The following is a 19,120-nucleotide window of genomic DNA, read 5'->3' as shown; positions in this document are numbered from 1 at the left end:
ATGGCAGTATCTCTCACCTCTTTCTCTGGCTCAAGGACAGAAATGAGCATCCTGGAAATCAACCAGAACTTGCGCTCCCAGCTGGAAAAAGTCAAACAGGACTTTCGAGACCTCACAGAGAAATTCCTCACATCCAAAGCTACTGTTTACTCCCTGGCCAACCAGCTGCAGAAATACAGTAAGCCTTATGGGGTCATAGTCACCAAAGTGATAAATGATTGCCCATCTTCCCTACAAGAAATGAAATACCCTCCAGACTTCATTCTTCTCTCTCTTCCATCAAAACAAACCTGATTGTACTCCTAGAAAGGTAGAAATGGGTATTTTACCTTCAGTTTGCAGAGGATGGAAACACTGAGTCACAAAGGAGTAAAGTTTGCAGTGAGAGTATGGGAGGAATTGAGCTAAGATCTTGGTTCAGGCACTCAACTTTCTTTTCTCTCCCAGGAACATGTGGCAGATTCTACAAACCTATAATCTCGTTGTAGGCTTAAATATCTCAGGATTAAATTCAGTCTTTGACTGAGCAGCCACTTGCAGAGCACTGTGCCGGCTGCCCTGGGGAGAAAGAAGTGATAGGACACCCTACCTTAAAAGAGCTTAAATCTGTCTGTTCCCAGCTGAGCCACAGATGTCTGGAGGTGAGAGTGTGACTGGCAGACACAGAGGGAAGTCCTGATGCCTGGGGCAAGATTCTTTTCGCACATAAAGTCTGAGAAGCCATTCCTCAGCCTCTGGTGAGATGGAGGGTATTTCCAGGAAAACCAGAGACTCTACAGCACCTTTGCTACCTCTCTCTGAATGTGAAGTTCACAGAGAGCAAGCAAATCCAGGATCTGGGCTTTGAGACAAATGGCAAAATGAGACTGAAGCCAAGTGGAGGAGACCTCCAGGCCTCGTAGCAGGCAGGGCAGGGCAGGGCAGGGGATGGCCCTTCCCTCTCCACCATCAGCTTTCACATCTGGAAATCCACTGGACCATTTCAAACCTGTTCACCATCGAAGGGAGGGTGGAGCCATAGTGGCTGAAGGACCATGGGAGCAAGTGCCTGAGGGGACAGGGAAAAAACGGGAGGATTCTTACTGATTATTGAATTTGAGTTGGCTTTCAAATTTCTACAATCATTTTTTCGTAAATCAGTGAGGGATAAAATTTGCTATCCAACTTACTGACGTGGACAAAAAAGTAAAAATTAAAGCCTATTTATCAATGACGTGAAAAGACCAGCTTTGGGGTGTGCGAATATAAGGGTTTTTGTTTTTTTTGTTTTTTTTGTATTTTTTTTTTTGAACTTAATTTATTATAATCATAATACAACTTTTTTTGAAGCTAGAGAAGAAGAAAGATATCACCCACTATCTTCCTGTCAGGGTACTACTACAGTGCTGTGATTAAGAGCCAGGCTTCCTGGGTTCAAATCCAAGTTGCTCACCTTCTCCATGCCTCTGTTTCCGCATCTGTAATGGTAATAAGAATAGTGGCTACCTCTTCAGGTAGTGGTGATGATTGCGTGATGATAATTCTTAAAAATCTGCTAGAACAGTGCCTTGGCAGACATTAGTTCTCCCTCCAACCTAACACACCTGTTAGCATTTGAACATCTGTCTTTCAGACATTTTCATCTTCAGATACCTTTTTACACGATTTTATCCAGATAAACTTTTACATCTTTGAAATACGGAGGGATCGTTGAAACCCTCATTGTGGGAGACCGTCAGCCCTACAGTCCTTGGAGCTTTCCCAAACACACAGAGAGTCCTACTTCATGCCCAGATGAGTGTTTCACTTAAGAGGCTGCGAAAGTGGCTCAGATTTGGAGTCAGAACTCAGGGTGTGTGGATCCAGACATTGCCTCATTCCAGCTGAATCATCTTGAGCAAGTTAATCTGCCCGTCTATGAGCTTCTCTTTCCTCATCTCTACAGTGGGGAGTAATCAAATGCCACGTAGTTGGGAGGCTGAGGAATAAGGTGTGGAAATCCCAGCGTAGGGCCTGGTACCATGGTTACATCTGCCCCTGGGATGGATCCTGCCTCCTCCCTTGAAGGCAGTGACCACAGCAGCATGCCCAGCTTTCCCCTGAGGCAGCGTCTCTGTTTTCTCAGACTGTGAAGAGTACAAAGAACTTATTGAATTTGTGCTGGAGGAGGGAGTGCCATTTGAGGAGGGGGAGCTGGCAGAGAAGATGAGATCAGCTGCAAGGCTTGGGTAAGGAGACTGGGAAGGTGTGGGAAATCTTGACCCTGTTATTGGTTTTGCTTTTCATCCTTTCAATTAATGCCAGTCTAGCACTTCTGTATCTGGCTTTCCACCCCCTACGTTCTGCATAATGCTTGATGATGTATATTTTATTGAAATGGATGGGGGCTGAAGTGAGGAGCTGAAGGAATTTCTTTTTAAAAGAAAGGTAATTAAAAAAAAAAAAGAAAAAGAAACAAACCCAGTGCTATTTCCTCATTCCCTCTGCCACAGGCAAGTCACACAACTTGTACAAGAACTCAGCATGAGGTGTATATAAAAGTAGAGAAAAACCAAATTTCTTCTATATAGCACAGGGAACTATAGTCAATATCTTATAATAATCTTTGGTGAAAAAATTATGAAAACGAATATATGTATGTATATGTATATATATGTGTGTGTGTGTCTGTGTGTCTGTGTGTATATATATAAAGAATTCAGCATGAGGAATTCCTTAGGGGCAATCTAAGAAGTATCTCTGCTAAATCTCCCATAATTTATCACTCACTACATTCATTTTTAAATTTTACTTTCCCTTCCCACCTTAGGAAATATGACCCCCTAATTCAGGCTCAAGCCCAAGAACTGACCCACTTACGACAGAAGATACAGGAAGGAAAAGGTGCCTGTTACCTTTTCACCCAGCATGCAAGGAACACAGTCAAGTCTTTTGAGAGTCTCCTCAGGAGCACTGACATCGCCTACTACCAGAGGCAGAGATTCTGTGAGCTACTGACCCAAGGAAGCCAGCTGGCAGAGAGACTTGCCAGCCAACTCACCACCGGTAAGTCGGCTACAGGGCCTGAAGACCCTTAGCTCCTGCCAAGGTCCTAGCCTCACACGAGACCCCCTGCCTCCACGACCCTCCAGTGACTTTATCCGGATGCCCTGCTGTTTCGTGTCGGTCTCAGCCAAAGGATGGTGATGCTACTGTCTAGACATACCTGAGAGTATTCTCCTGGGCTGGAGGCGAGCCCCCGCAGACATTTCCCCTTCTGGAGCCAATGTTGTGGCTGGACAGACCCTTGTGCTTCTTATTAGGATTGCACGATACACCTCAGCAACAACCATCAGGACATTTCGAAAAACACAAGGTGTATTAATCCCAAGTCCTGAGGGCTACGCGGCGCACACACACCCAGGGCCACACAGCGAGGTCACAGGGAGAGAGAGAGCAGAGTCCTGTGGTTCTGTGATGGGGCACCTAGGGTTCCGTGGGTTCACTCTTTACTGCTGAATTTAAAACAGAAGAGGGGAATTAAAGTGCAAGAAGGAAAAAACGTCAGTTTTTAAACAGTGCAGGAAGTGGTCAAGCATCAGTTATCTAAATCAACCAGGAATTTCTAAAGCAAAAAACTTCAAGGATGAGGCAACCTGACTCTGTCTAGTCACGTAGTTGCCAGTGTGTTATTTGAGATCCTCGTCTTTGAAGTGGATGCCTTGGGAATCAATAGCTTAATATCAGGCACTTGGGTTACGTTTTTTTTTTTAAAAAGGGACTGTCAGGTGCTTACACTACACCTGCTGGTACACCTCACACTCTGGGGACCATGGCAACACAGGGCTGGCTGGGGGTGAGTACAGTGGAGACTACACGGGTCTGGAGGCCACATTATGACAACTGCCTCCTTCATCACAGGCTTTTGGAGCAGGAGGCAGCAGCCATCCAATCATTTTTAAGGACTTTGATATACAATAAAATGACCCATATTGTATTGATACACAATAAAAATGTGTACATAAGTGTTATATACAGTGTTATAAGCACTCCCACAATCAAGGTATATAACAGTTCCATCCCTCCTAAAATTCCCTTCTGCCTCTCTGTAGTCAACCGTTTTTCCCCAACGCCAGGCGCTGGCAACCGCTGTGTTTGGTTTTTGTCCCCATAGATTTCCCGCTTTCGTGCTGACTTCTATTCCATTATAGAGACGTATCACTTTTTGTTTACCCTTTCATCCACCGGAGGCCATTTGGATTGTTTTCAGTCTGGGGCACTTACGAATAATCGCTGCTAAGAGTCATACACAGATTTTTGTGTGAAAAATGTTTTCACTTCACTTGGCTAAACACCCAGGCATGGGGTTGCTGGGTACACTGGGTCAGTGTACGTTTAATTTATACAAAACTGCCAAACCGTTTTCCAGTGTGGCTCTACCATTCCGCATGCCCCCCAGCAATGAGTAGAGTTCCAACTCTTCCCCAGTACCAGATCCTGATATTTTCAGGTGGTTGTTCTTTTGCTTTTTGTCATTTTGGCAATTTTAGTAGGTGTGTGGTGGCCTATCACTGTGGTTTTAATTTGCATTTCCTAATGACTGATGATTCTGAGGGTCTTTTCATATGCCTATTGACCATCCATGTATCTTCGGTAAAGTGAGTGTTCAACTACGATGTGCATTTGACAGTTGAGTTGCTCTTTCCTTATCATTGAGTCTTGAGAGTTCTTTATATTTCCGGGTACAAGTCCTGTATCACATATTTGATTTGCCAGTATTGTCTCCCAGTCTGCGGCTTACCTTTTCATTCTCTTAACTGTCTTTCAGGGAGAAGAATTTCCTGGTATTGATAAAGTCCAACTTATGCATCATGGTTTTGCAGTTATATCTAAAAACTCTTTGCCTGAAACAAGATCCTTTGCCTTTCCATATAAGTTTTACAATCAGCTTGTCATTAGCTATTAAAAGTCCTGCTAGGATTTTGAGTGGCATTGCTTTGAATCTACGAAGAGTTTGAGGAGAATTGACCATTTTAATAATATTGAGTTTTCCAATTAATGATCATGGTGACTTTCATCAGGTTGAGGCAGCTTTTGCTTGTTTTATTTATTCATATTTGAGTGAACAAACAAAGCTTCTGTTTTTTGTCTTATGATGTTGACTGCTGACAACAGAGAAGGAATTACGTCTCCTAACGAAACATGCGCAGGCATGGTCTAACTAACTGAAGTTTCCAATTTATGTGAAGAAGTTCATTTTTGTTCTTTATTTGCCAAGAGTTTTATTTTGAATAGATGTTGAGCTTTGTGAAATGCTTTTTATTCATCTGTTGAGATAATTGTTAAGTTTTTATTATGTTGAATACTTTCAGATTGTACTCTGGACATTTTGAATATTATGTTGTGAGACCCTGGGTCCTGTTAAAGTCCTCTGAAAAGAATTTCTTAGCAGGCAATCAACCCCTGCTAGGCTCAGACTTGCGAGTACTATGGGCAGTAGCTCCAATGTCAGTTTAGTGTTCAGTGTACTTGATGTATTGTTTAAGTCAGTCGAGCAAATAAGTCACTCAGGTTTAGTCTGAACTAGCTGCTGGTTTTATGGTCATTCATTTCTGTAACCCTTTGCCATGATTCTTTGGGTCTGTTCCACACGTGTTCATTTTGGGGATGAGCCCGGGGATTTCTGTCAGTTTATGGACAGTGTTCCAGCCTCTCCCCTCTCTAGCATTTCTTTCATACGTCCCAGTTCCCAAGGGTCCCTTTTCCAAGTCCGTCTACAGAGAGATTGGGTTCTTTCAGTCACTTGTCCTATCACACTGTGCTGCAGTTCCACATGACTGGGGCTACTGTTAGAGCAAGGAGGCAAGAAAATTGAGAACGAAAAAGAAGGGGGGGACACTCTTCACACTCTTCAGACAAGAGGTCCCTGTTTGACTAGAGGGCTAGATTCTCATTTGTGCTTTACGGCCCTGCTCAGCTGCCGTGACAATGCAGTTCTGCAACTGGGCTGGTCTCTGGGCCGGGTCAGGAGGAAAAAGAGAAAAAGAAGAAATGGAAAGGAAGGGAAGATTCTCTTTACACTCATTGGCATACAGAGGGCCCTCTGTCCGGTCATTTGGTCAGAAAGAGGTGGCTTCTCCTGAAGGTCTTACAGCTCAGATGCTGCTGCAGGCTCCACGTGAGAACAGTAATGGGACACACATCCATGGTCTAGCAGCCAGCCTTGTGGCAAAATGAAGGTTACAGCTGAGGAAGTACAGAAGGCAGTGTGCCAGTACCCTGCAGGCTGGGGACCAAACATTTTAAACCCTTTGCCTTGACTTAGGAGCAGACCTCATGGTGATGATTCATCATGCCAGCGACATACCGCCCAGTGTTGCTCAGAAAAGCCTGCCAGGCTGCTCCTCTAAAGACACACCCGCGCCTCCTGGAATCATTCTCCCAGAGCGTCTGAACAAATATGTAGAGTATTGCGTCCCTGGTCACATAGGCCCTTGTACTTGTGATGTGTGAAGCGGGACCTGCTTAATTTCCTGCTAGCTCTTCGTATTTTTGGTTCACAGAAGATCATCAGGATAGGGAAGGTGAAGATGGACAGGAGCCACTGGCACCCAGGTAACTCTGAATGATGAAAGGGCTGATGATGGAATGGTGAAATCTGGAGAGGATTCCAGAAGCAAGAGACCAAGAGGCCAGAGGTCGCTGATCCAGGAGAAACCAGAAACTGCTGACTGTACCCACTGCATTTATTCATCATCCAATGATGTGTCATTTTAAACAGTGTTATTGGTTCTCTTTGCAGTTCTTGCGTTGGCTACCATTCCCTAGTAATTCCTCAAGTCTAGTTGACTAGAATCAGTCTGACCTAAAGGCATGCCAGCCAGAGATCCCTGGTTCCTGTTTCCTAAAAACCCATGTGGTTAAAAGCCAAAATGAGACGCCTCTCTGCTTTCTGCACAGTTGTCCTGAGGTGTGTTTGCAGGTGTTTCATCACCAGAAATCTATCTTGAAAAATAAAATCAACCATATCAAATATTTAGGGGAAAAAAGAGGTCTAAAAGCTGCAAGAGCCCTAAGGAGGTTACATTGCCTCGGGAGCCAGTATTCAATGGACCCCTTCATATAGTATTCCCTAAAATTTGTCCAGAGCATTTAAAAGCCAATATTTTAGGTCTCTGCGCGTCCTGCCTGTCATAGTGTGTTCTAGCAGAGTAGTTGTGTCGTTCCTCGTGTTAGGAGATCACTACGCTGCACACCTGCTGCTCGCTCTCCCACCCCAGCTCTAGCCTCACTGTGACACCAGTCAGAAGGGGATTGTCATGCTTCCTCTCACATAAGATGGCCCCTCTGATTTCTGGTGCCTCTGCCATGAGCTTCAGATCAGGACCAGCTGTGAGGCTGTGGTTCCAGGTTGCCTTAGTCTAATCTCCTGTCTTTCCTGCCCACCCACCCCCACCCCAGCTTCAGCAGGGGGCTCCAGGCGGAAGAAGAGAATGAAGTCCAGGAGGACTCACTAGATGAAATGTATCTGACTCATTCCAGCTACCAGGACTCCCACCAGCCTCCCAACACCAACGCCTTTGCGTGTGACGGGCAGGAAGCCAGCTCTGCCGTGGATGTGGCCGGTGAGTACCCCCAGTATAAAGAGAAGAAAGCTCCAACACCCAGAGGACTGAGAAATGAAGCTCTGGCGGCTTCTCCACGCTCACCGCCTCTGTCTCGGGTGATTGAGATCATCTCTGTAGGCAGGCCCCCAAAACGCGCCTTGCAAAAGTGATTAGGCTGCATACAGTTTTGGGATCAAGTACGGGTCCCTGGTGGGTCAGTAACTTGCATCGTTCCTGGCGCACACCGCATTGCCATCCATCTGGCCTCCATTGGCATAGGCAAGCCGAGGAACCCGAGACAAGCCAGCGTGGAGACAGTGAAGGGATCGTGGCAGGCTTTCTGCTCCCCTTCAGCACATGTACAGAATCTGTCTAATGAACCTCCTTCTTTAAGATGAAGCATCTTAGCTTTCCTGAAATGTCCTTGCTAATTCTGGTTCCTGAATGTTGTCCCCTGGGTTTTTCTAGCTGTCCACAATATCGGCAGTCTTGACCATATTTGGAAGTCCAGTGATCACACTTCCTGAGTTCAAGCACCAGTCTCCATTTCCCGTCAGGCGGCTTGTCTCCCCGTGTGGTTCCATGTTAGCTCTGGAACATCAAGCGGTTTCCCTAAAGACAAGGCTCTGATCTTGGCAACCCTTGAGTAAGTGGCCAGGGTTCCCATTCTTTGTGCAACACCGAAGCTGGTGGGTTTTCTTTGTTTGTGGGTTTAGTCTCAGTGCAGTAATGGAATCTAAACCAACAACCAGCAACTGGAGGAGAGGCTGAAGCTAGCAGCAAGGCCACTCACATGCCACTTTCCAAAAAAAACCACCCAATCTAGCCAGTGAAGCTCCTCCAGGTGTAGGAGCCCCTGAGCTAGCCGACTCACTGGTGTGTGCGAAGTGTGTGTGTGTGTGCAGGTTAAGACCTCAACTTTCGTCTCCTTTCCCTTAACTGACTGACTTTCCTTTGGGGACAAAAGTTTGGATCACTAGAGGACAATATGGTGTGTATTCTCTTCTAGGCAAGAGAAAGAGGCTATCTTAATTTGATCACTGTTAGCTGAGGTTCTTATAGCGGTATAAACCATGTCCTGTTTTACCCTTTTGCCCCAGGCGGGCGTAAGTACGTGCGTTTTGTTCCTCATTCTGTTCCTTTACAAAGGCATCTTCAGTCCTGTTTCCCCTTCCCCCTGAGGAGCAGAGGGAGTATTTGACACCTCTTAAAGACGTTCGGTCACAAATCAAGTGGGAGAAGTATTCAGCAGGGAGGAATACCTTTCTAGTACCCACAACTTCATACCAAAGAGGTGGCCACTCCTCTCCCAGAGCTAGACTAGCCCTACTCAGAGGCCTTCAGTATTTTCCCTCCTTGTGTCAACATCCTTTAAACTTCCCATATCCTTGTGTAGGAGGTGGCCCTGTGGAGGGAGCTTAGCACTGGGCCACGCTTCAATTCTACAAGGTTGCCCGCTCTCCCACACCCTTTCAGATGCCAGTGGAAAGCCCAGGTTGTTACCCATACTTCTGACTGGCCCCAAATCAGAGGGTAACACACCCCCTTGTCAGCTTTGATGAGTTTGCTAGAACAGCCCACGGAACTCAGAGAGACATTTCACTCACCAGGTTACCTTTTTTTTTTTTTTAAATAAAAGGGTATAAGTCAGGAACAGCAGATGGAAGAGATACATAAGCAAGGCGTGGGGAAAGGGTGTGGGGCTTTAACGGCCCCTCAGAGAAAGCCGCTCTCCTAGCGCCAACATGCATTCAGCAACCCAGAAGCCAGAAGCTCTCAGAACCTTAAAAACCTTTTGGGTTTTTACGGAGACTTCCTTACACGGGCACGATTGATTAAATCATTTATCATTGGTGATTGAACTCAGCTGCCAGCCCTCACCCTCCCAGGAGGTCAGAGACTGGAAGTTCCAACCCTCCAATCACAAGGCTGAACTTCCAGGCAATCAGCCCTCAAGATAAGGCGCTTTCCCAAAGTTTCCTCATTAACGTAACAAATGAATTTTATGCCTCCATCACTTAGGAATTCCAGGGGTTTTAGGAGCTCTGTGCCAGAAATGGGGATGAAGACCAAATATGTATTTCTTATTATAAATCACAATATCGTAGATGATGTCTGAAGATTCTGCTGGTTTTCACATTCTAGGGCTGTTCCCTTGGTGCTGCCCTCCTATTTAAAAGGACTAGCACATGGATTTGGGAGCCAGATTTCCATGCAAAATATCCTCTTTTTCCTGGAACTGTTCTAGGAAACAGACTGTTTCTGAATGTGCATGTTTGAAGCTAGGCACCCAGGAGATGTGAAAGGCCTTTGTTTTTCTCCAAAAGAGTGGAATAGAGAGTAAAGTGATACTGAGGGGGAGGTGGTGGGGATCTGGCTAACCCCCCTGCGGCAGCTGTGAGCAGGGCTCTCAGCATCATGCGGTGGTGGGGCCCTCTGTTCCACACCGCAGGGCAGATGGCATATTTCAGAGGACTTTCCCTCTAATCTGCTACTACAGCTTCCTCTTTCCAGACTGTAGTTTACCCCCTAGCTTATCCAGTTACCTGCATTCAGGTAGCACATGGCCTCTTTCCTCTCTCAGCTCTCACTCCAGCCTCAGTTAGCTACCAGCAGAACCTGACAGAAGATCCTCAGTTGAGTTTTTGTGTTATGTTTCAGGTAACAACTAATGCTCAGATTATGAAAGTGCTCGAATTATGCTTTACTTCAATAACGCATAGTCACAAACAGTTTCCCAGCTGATGAGCGAAATGAAAACAAAACAAGCAAAATTCTAAATATGAAAGAAGAGCAAGATTTCAGAGCCACTCCAGATTTTTACTCCAAATAAATAGTTTGCAGAAATCATCCCTCCAGCCTGCTAATGTGACAACTGCCAAGGGCACATCGATACCCAGACTCACAGATCAGCTGGAGAGGCCGTAACATTTTCCCTCCCCACCCCCAGCCTGTGGATAACTGGAGTCAGCAGCAGCTGGGGGAAGACGGCGAGGACTTGGGTCAAGAACAACTCAGAGTACTGTCACTGCAGACTATTCACCAGCTCTTCAGCACGTGTCTCTTTTCCTTGAAGGACGAGGGTTTAGAAGTCTCTGAGAATAGAGTTAATTTTATATACATTCTGTTGGCTATCGTCTTTTTGTACAAATCAAAATTATAAAGACTTCTTTCTTCAGTGTAAAGCAGGAAAATCAAACATTGATGTGTCCCCTACCTTTATACCCCAGAGTGATAGTCTGAATGCATCACTTCATTCCAAAATGAAATGTTATCAAGTGCCTGGTATTACCCAGAGAATATTCATTTCATCTCACCCTCAGGGAACCAAGATATTCAGGCAAAAATTTCTGCCCCCGCAGTTGGGCAACTAGAAGCAGAGCAGCGGTCTCATGCACACGCACCTGATGGGGCCCCCGGTTCACAGTGATAGGACCTCTGCCGGAGAAGGGTCGTGAGAGTTTGCTGTTCAGTCGTGTGGTTTCAGTACACTCCCGCAGAAGTTCCATCCTAGGGGGTCTCTGTTTAGGACCCACAGAGAGAGAGAATGTACCTAGATGGAACTGGTAGCTTCCAAATAACTCCACTCTCATCTGGGTTTTTTCCTGAAAATAAATTTCTTTACTCTTAATTTGTCTTTTGCAATCAAACATAAAAGCAGGACATCTTATTCAGAAGCTTTGAAATATATAAAGTAGCCTCCAACTTACCAGAGTTCCAGGTTAGAGGGCTGCTTCATGGAAGGAGGACAAATCCTGGGTGGCAGAACCTCTAGGTGGGTTTGTACAGCAGACTAGTGATGCACCCTTTCTTGTATGGGTGGGTGGCATTGAGGACGGTCACACCCCTCTGCAAGGGACAGATTCATTGAGAGCTAATTTTTGATGCAAGACTCAGCTCTTCACAGCTTCCTGTGTTTTACAGTAATTTCCCGTGACAATTATTTAATTTGAAAATTTTCAAACCTACAGAAAATTTGAAAGAACTACACAATGAACACCTCGATTCTGTTCATCTCAATTCAACAATTAACATACATTTGCTCCTTTCCTCTGTCTGCAGGCACCCACACACCATTCATTTTGCTTTAGTAAATGAAGACAAAAAGCCCACTTCAGCCCTAAACACTTCAGCGTCTATTTCCTGATATTAAGGGCATTAGCCTGTATAACCAGAATACAATTCAATTGTTGAATCTAAGGACAGTACTCTTAATTCAACAGTATTATCTAACATAAGCTCCATATGTAAATTCCCCCATTGTTTAAAAAACATCATGTCTATAATGCATATATACATGTGTAGGTATGTAAATATAGATGCCTTTAACATACACATCCATATTATACATACATATGGGAGAGAGATTAAGAATTAAGTGTTTGTGTTGTGGTACTGATGTTTCCCCATGTTCCAATTAAAATTCCTGAGTTGTACTTTAGTCCTCATTACCTGGAACTCTCTCCCAACTTCTTTGTTTTTGTCACTTTTGATGTCATTGAATTTCTGAAGAGGACAGGCTAGTCATCTTGCTCAGGGTCCTACGTGCTGATCCAACTAAACATTTTTGGAAAGACGAGCACATAGTACTTGTGCATCCTATCAGGAAGCAAGCCGTTATTTCTTGTCTTCTTGATAACAGCCATTCTAACAGGTGTGAGGTAATACCCGATTGTGATTTTAATTTGCATTTCGCTGATGATTAGTGATATTGAGCACCGTTTCATGCACTTGTTGGCCATCTATATGTCTTCTCTGGAAAAATGTCCATTCATATTCTCTGCCTATTATTACTTGGATTTCTTTTTTGCTATTGAATTATATAAGCTGTTTATATATTGTGGATATTAATCTCATCCGATACATGATTTTCAAATATTTTCTCTGTTTGGTAAGTTATCTTTTGATTTTATCGATGGTTTCCTTTGCTGTGCAGAAGCTTTTTAGTGTGCTGTAGTTTCACTTGTTTATTTTTGCTTATGTTGCCATCGCTTTTGGTGTCAAATTCAAAAAATTATTGCCAAGGCTGATGTCAAGGAGCTTGCCATCTATGTTTTCTTTTAAGGAATTTTATGGTTTCAGGTCTTCCTTTCAAGTGTTTAATTCCTTTTGAATTAATTTTCGTGAGTGATTTAAGAGAGTGGTCCAGTTTCATTCTTTTGCATGTGGCTTTTCAATTTTCCCAACATCATTTATTGAGGAGACTGTCCTTTCTCCATTGTATATTTTTGGCTGTTTTGTCATCAATTAATTGACCATATATCTGTGGGTTTATTTCTGGGCTCTCTATTTTGTTCCGTTGATCTATATTTCTGTTTTTATGCCAGTACCATACCATTTTGATTACCATAGTTTTGTAACATGGTTTGAAATCAGAGGGCAAGATGCCTCCAGCTTTGTTCTTACTACTCTAAGATTGCTTTGGGTATTTGGGTGCTTTTGTGGTTCCATACAAATTTTAGTTTTGTTTGTTCTGTTTCTGTAAAAAAAAAGAAAAAGAAAAAAAAGAAAAAGAAAACAAAAACAAAAACATGCCATTGGAATTTTTAAAGGGTTTGCATTGAATTTGTAGATTGCTTTGGATGATATTGATATTTTAACAATATTAATTCTTCCAGTCCATGAGCATGAATATCTTTTCACTTATTTGTTTTCTTCAGTTTCTCTCATCAGTGTCTTATAGTTTTCAGTGCACAGGTCTTTCCCCTCTTTGGTTAAATTTATTCCTGGGTATTTTAGTATTTTTGATACAATTATAAATGAGATTATTTTCTCAATGTCTCTTCCTGATTTTTTGCTGCTAGTGTATAGAAACACAACAGATTTTTAAAATTGTATTGTATTATTTGTGTTGTGATTGTATGTTGCAACTTTACTGAATTCATTGATTCGTTCTAACGGCTTTTTAATAGAGTCTTTAGGGTTTTTTAAATATAAAATATCATCTTGTCTGCAAACAATGACAGTTTTATTTTTTCCTTTCCAATTTGGAAGATTGTATTTCTTTTCCTTGTCTAATTGCTATGGCAAGGACTTCCAATAACACGTTGAATAAAAGTGGTGAGAGTGGGTATCCTCATCTTGTTCCTAATCTTGGAGGAAAAGTTTTCATGTTTGCACCACTGAGTATGATGATAGCTGTGAGCATTGAAACGCTTTGATTTTCTTTGAATATTGAACCAGTCTTGTAGCTCTAGTGTAAACCCCTCTTGATCATGGTGCCTGGTTCTCTGAACATATTGCTGAATTCTATTTGTTAATATTTGTTAAGATTTTTTTCATCTACGTTCATGCGGAATGTGTAGGATATTAGAATATTTTTATATTTATGTAAGATAGCTGTAGCTTTCTTTTTGAAAATTTTTGCCCCTGGTTCTGGTGTCAGGGTAGTAGATGCTTCATAGAATGAATTGAGAAGTGTTCCGTACTCTTCTGATTTCTAGAAGAGATTATGTAGAATTGATATTCATTCTTCTTTTAACTTTTTGTAGAATTTTCCAGTGCAACCATCTGGGTCCAGAATTTCTTTCCTTGGGATATTTAAGTTACAAGTAGACTTTCCTGAACAGTTATAGAGTTATTCAAAGTATCAACTTCATATTTAGTGAGTTGTAGTGGTTTGTACTTCTAAGGAATTTGTCCATTTCGTCTAAGCAGTCAAATTTATTTGTGTAGAGTTTTTCCTAATATTCCCTTATCCTTTTGATATCTGAAAAATCTGTGGTGACTGTAGTCTCTGTTCATTCCTGATACTAATTACTTGTGTGTCTTTTGTCCTTTGTCAGGATTATTGACCTCTTCAACGAATCGGCTTTTATTTTATTGATTTCATCCATTGCTTTTTGTTTTCAATGTCATTAATTTCTGCTTTGTATTATTTTCTTTCTTCTGTTTGCTTTGGATTTCTTTCACTTTTCATTTTTATTTCTTTCCTTCTTTTGTTCTGTTTTGTTTTGTTTTGTTTTGTTTCTTGCTGTGGGAACTTGAGTTACTGATTTAAAAATTCTCTTCTTTTCTAATGTATTAGAAATTTAACTTAGGGCTTTAAACTCCCCTGTCAGCACTGATTTAGGTGTTTCTCACAAGTTTTTATACGTTGTATGTTCATCGGATATTTTAAAACTGCCAAATGCCTATGACATAGCCTTTGCTACGATACTGGCTAAAACATAAATACGTGATTAAAATATTGGACTGAAATTGATTCGAAAAGATGAAGCGACAGAGGCGGAAACCAGAGGAAGTCCTTTTGCCTAGTGGACATCAGAACGATCCCCTTTGATACCTGAGGCAAAAGGGCTTGCGAGGAAAGAAGGCGAAGGTCCAGCGCAGAGGGGAGGAAGGAGGAGAACGGGTCCTACAGTTCCGTGGATTCAAAGCACAGATCATTTCCGAGAGCCGAGAGCTCTGACCGCTGGTGCGGTGAAAAGGGCCACCGCAGCGCGGGTCCGCAGCCAGGTAGGGGCGGCGTCCACACTGCTGGGTGCGGCGTCTCCTGGGGCTCAGACGCACCTAACCCTCCGGCTCCCGCAGCCTCTGTGAGCTGGGGAGTCAGCGGAGGCGACCCTTGCCCTCCGGCGCTTAGCTTTGGACCTGGAGACCCTGCGTAGGACGCGGGTCCCCAAGTCAAGCTGTGGCGGGTCCTGAAGTCAAACTCTGGGGAGCTCCACGGTCCTCGCTTTGAGGGAGACTCAGAACCCAACGCCAGGGCCTCTCAGGAGCCGCCGTCTCCTTCCCTGACGGATCCATCGCTGGTGTTGCTAGGGTTATTCAGTTTAAAGAGTCGGTGGCCAGATTAGTGACAGCAGGACCTACGGTTTCCTGGACATACCGTCAAGCTGGGCTTCGCGGCTGGTTTCCGTAGTGTAGTGGTTATCACGTTCGCCTCACACGCGAAAGGTCCCCGGTTCGAAGCCGGGCGGGAACATTCTGAAGTTTTTCTGAGTTACACATATACATTTAAAAAACCAAAACGGGGTGTGGCAGGGGGCGCAGCTGCCTTGTCGATCTCCGATATACACAGGAGGAGTTCCGTTACTACCTGAAAAAGGGCCTTCTCAGCACTAGGAACTAGGCCTCCTTTGCCTGAGTCACTTTGGACACCGGGACACAAGCAGTTACTCTGAGGGCTCAGGACAAGTCTTCAGGTTACGTTTACACCCGCAAATCCTCTTAGCTTCTTTTCTAAATCCCTCTACACGCTGACACGTGTTATGTCTCCGAAAACCAAGAACTTCATCCCTTTGAAGCACAGCTGGCTTTCCCACACCTCAGCACACCTGCAGAACACGTTGATTTGCCTAACAAGAGAACGAACCCGATTCCGCACCTGGGGCTGGAGCCAAAGACAGGTAGAGAAAGAACTTAGGCTCCTCGAATTGAGCTGACATGGCAGGAAAAAGAGCCGGTACCCGTGCCATTAGGAGGAGAGACCGTGGATTCAGGTCAGAGATTAGCAAGTAAACGGATCCGTTCATCACCCGCTGAGAGTCCATTTGGCACCTGACTTATAAGGGCAATGGGAGTTTGTCCTTGGCTCTGCCGCACGCAGGACTAAAGCTAGACCAGGATGGCATTCAGGCCGGTTACCTTGTGGCCTGGCCTCAGAGCCCGAAGTGTCGCTCATGCCGGGAGAGGTAAGGGTGGTGAGCAACAGGGCAAGGACTGGGAGCACTGCACAGCAGCATTCAGCCCTGGGCCGCTAGGAATTGCCTCTTTTTCTAGTTTGCCTTTCTCTGAAAGCTGATCTTTCATAATTTTCACATGTAGAGGCCAAGCGGGGTTCCGGCGTGTTTCCCTGGTGGTCTAGTGGCTAGGATTCGGCGCTTTCACCGCCACGGCCCGGTCAGGGAAGTCTTTTTCACAGTGGGTCTTTGCTTGCGGGACTTTCCAACCGCATAGTTGGCTTTTGCCGCAAGATTCAGATGCAGATGAATCTCTGCACTGATTCCCTAAAGGTAGTTGAGGTCTTGCCTCAAGATCCTTGGCATCGCCCAGGCTGGAGGAACGGAAGTGTGATGAACAGCCAGAGCGGGGGGTGGCCTCCCGTCTTTCTGCCTTCATCTCAGAAACCTGATGTCTCGTTTACAGAGCTTTCATCCACCTGTAACCTGGGACTTTCGTTCCAAAAACTCGGTAAGAAAACAAAACCATAAAATATTTGCAACATACAAAATTTTTAATGTACTAACGTCGTATAGTCTGTACCGAAAGCACAGTTAACATTTTCCCGCGTTTGTTTTCTCACTCTCTCCTCTCCTTTTGTGTAAGAATTGCGACACTCCTTGAGGGTAAGCGCAGACATCTCACAACTCAAGATCACTGATTAGGCGACTGTCGTTGCTCCTTTCTTTGGCGTGTCCCTCCAAACCAGCTTCGGCGGGACCTGTCCTCCAAGAACACGGGAAGGCTTTGTCCTCGCGAGGAGGCCCCTCTTGACCCTTCAGGAACCTGACAGTCGTCCTCTTCAGGCTGTAAAGAAGCCTCCGGAGGAGTTTTATTCGGCTCTTCCCGATAAAGCAAGCGAGGCACCCCTTATGCTTTTAGGAACACGACCAGGCTGTCATCCCCAAGCCCCAGCGGCCCTCCAGAGGAGTCTGGAGGAGTGGGCTGTGGGGTCTTGGGTCATCTTGAGTATCACTAAAATGGACCCAGAGGGTAAGGAGCACCATCATGCCTCCACTCTTTCGAGGAACCCTAGATTCCTTCAGAGTTCTCTTGGCATAGGTTCCCTCGTGGACAAGACATAGGTGATTATGAGTAATGAAGACAGAAATAATCGCGAATCCTTTCAGCGCTAAAAAGGCCGGCCGTGGACGTCCCTGGGTGGGCTCGAACCACCAACCTTTCGGTTAACAGCCGAACGCGCTAACCGATTGCGCCACAGAGACACACACGGAGTGCTTCTCTTCATCCCCGCGGAGAGCAAGCTCTCCTTCCACGCGAGGCGGAGCCACTCGTCTTTCTCAGGACCGCGGTGCCGGCTCTAAAGCCCACAAAATCCGAGAGGCGGAGTCGACTCAGCGTGTTCGTCCGGTGGGAAAGCCGTGAGTTGGGCGATTCCGAAGGCAGAAGGGCAGCCGAGGGTCGCCACCGCGCCTTGCTCCACGCCTGCTTCAGATGCCAGCGCCCGGAGACGCCCGGGACCGCGATCACCTGGGCCTGAGCCCAGCGGAACCCAAGGGAAGTTGAACTCCCAGTGGGCTCCGTAATGCCTCCAGGTTTGCTCCGCCTTCTACCCGACCGCCTGTGCGGCGGGGCAACAGTTTAGTAGGTGTGGTCGGTTGGCTGCAGCGGGAAAGAGATCAAGTCAAAAAAGGAAACGTGAAAAAGAGCGAGAGAAAGCAGAGGCATGGAGGAGAGACCTTACTGGAAGCCTGTGAGGAAGCTCGGGCCAGATCCTGAGAGATGAAAATTGTTTTTATTATGTAGCAGAATGAGGAGGAAGAATCGGAAAATAGCACGGAAGAGAGTAAAGCACGAGCATGTAGATGGCCAAGAATTAAACGGCAAAAATACTGTGAATATATATATATAAATTACTCCCAGGACCGCGATGCATCGTGAGCGGACAGTGGTTATTGGTGCGTTGCGGCTACCGCAACTTGGGTCAGACCCAAACCACAGCAGGGTACTTAGGTCTCTGATCGGTCATTCGACTGCTTTTAATGCCAGCAGGAGCTACTCCCCCTAGCAGCGGTCAGAGAGCAGAGCGTACCTCTGGCCCCACAGCACGATGCAGTCAAAAGAGAAATGACCCCCACAGTGCACAAATCTGTGGACAGCCGTTCAAAGCGAAATCTAGGTCGATTCCTTGTCTCGCTATTGAGCAGAAAAAGTCCCTAAGGGTGAAATACAGTCTCTCAAGGAGCCTTGTCTGTAGCTTCCTCTAAAGAAATAGTGGGGTCATAGCCGTTTTTCTAGTAGAGATAATTCAAGTATCAGGGAGAGTTTTTTACACTAAAGGAGAATGAGTTTTTAATGCGTTTACAATAAAATGCGAACTAGTTGTCATGGTCTATATCAGCTTGTCTCCATCCACCGTCCAGTGATTTTTTTTTTTTTTATGGGAATAGCAAATCATTGAACTCTAGTTCACATAGTTAAAAGCACACATCTTTAATGCACAGTTTGTTGAGTCTGGGCAAATGCAATCATTACCCAGATCGAGTTAGAGAAAACTGCCATCCTCCCAGAAATGTCTGTTGAATCCCTTTCCAGGCATTTCGTGCCCTATCCTGCTTAGTTAATTACTATTCTGAGATCTATTGCCATAGATTACTATTGCCTGCTATTGAGATTCAAATGAATTAACAGACATTTGTGTTGCGGAGGGAGCGATCTGGAGGGTATTTGCTTTAATTCCTTTGGGGAGCGTGGTTTAAAAATGGCGAAGGATGAGTGGAGTGGAGGGTGGTGACCTTGAGTGAACCTTGGTGGGCTAAGAGGCTGCACTGTGCCTGGGTGGGTACGTGTTCACAGTTGCCTGGCAGGAGAGATGCCATGATCTTGAAGGTGCATTCCCCAGGGCATCAGGCTTGTCCATCACACTTGTG

The 19,120-nt window shown here is 45.0% G+C and overlaps 1 protein-coding gene and 2 non-coding genes across 3 annotated transcripts in view; 2 read left to right on the top strand and 1 right to left on the bottom strand.

The window, feature by feature from the left end:
- LOC105079506 (NBPF family member NBPF6-like protein) overlaps positions 1-19,120 on the top strand; it is a 31,302-nt gene continuing 12,182 nt past the window's right edge. The window contains exons 1-5 of the mRNA XM_010968258.2: positions 1-178; positions 2,105-2,207; positions 2,789-3,024; positions 6,522-6,573; positions 7,420-7,583. Coding sequence (XP_010966560.1) covers positions 1-178; positions 2,105-2,207; positions 2,789-3,024; positions 6,522-6,573; positions 7,420-7,583 — 733 coding nt within the window. The remainder of the gene's footprint in view (positions 179-2,104; positions 2,208-2,788; positions 3,025-6,521; positions 6,574-7,419; positions 7,584-19,120) is intronic.
- TRNAV-CAC (transfer RNA valine (anticodon CAC)) lies at positions 15,420-15,492 on the top strand. Its single transcript has one exon. It is a non-coding gene; the product is annotated as a tRNA-Val (tRNA).
- On the bottom strand, positions 17,382-17,455 carry TRNAN-GUU (transfer RNA asparagine (anticodon GUU)). The gene has a single exon. It is a non-coding gene; the product is annotated as a tRNA-Asn (tRNA).

This window comes from Camelus bactrianus, chromosome 21, assembly GCF_048773025.1.
Source record: "Camelus bactrianus isolate YW-2024 breed Bactrian camel chromosome 21, ASM4877302v1, whole genome shotgun sequence".
Taxonomy (NCBI): domain Eukaryota; kingdom Metazoa; phylum Chordata; class Mammalia; order Artiodactyla; family Camelidae; genus Camelus; species Camelus bactrianus.
Note: the sequence above shows the minus strand (reverse complement) of the source record. Positions and strands in the feature narration are given on the sequence as shown.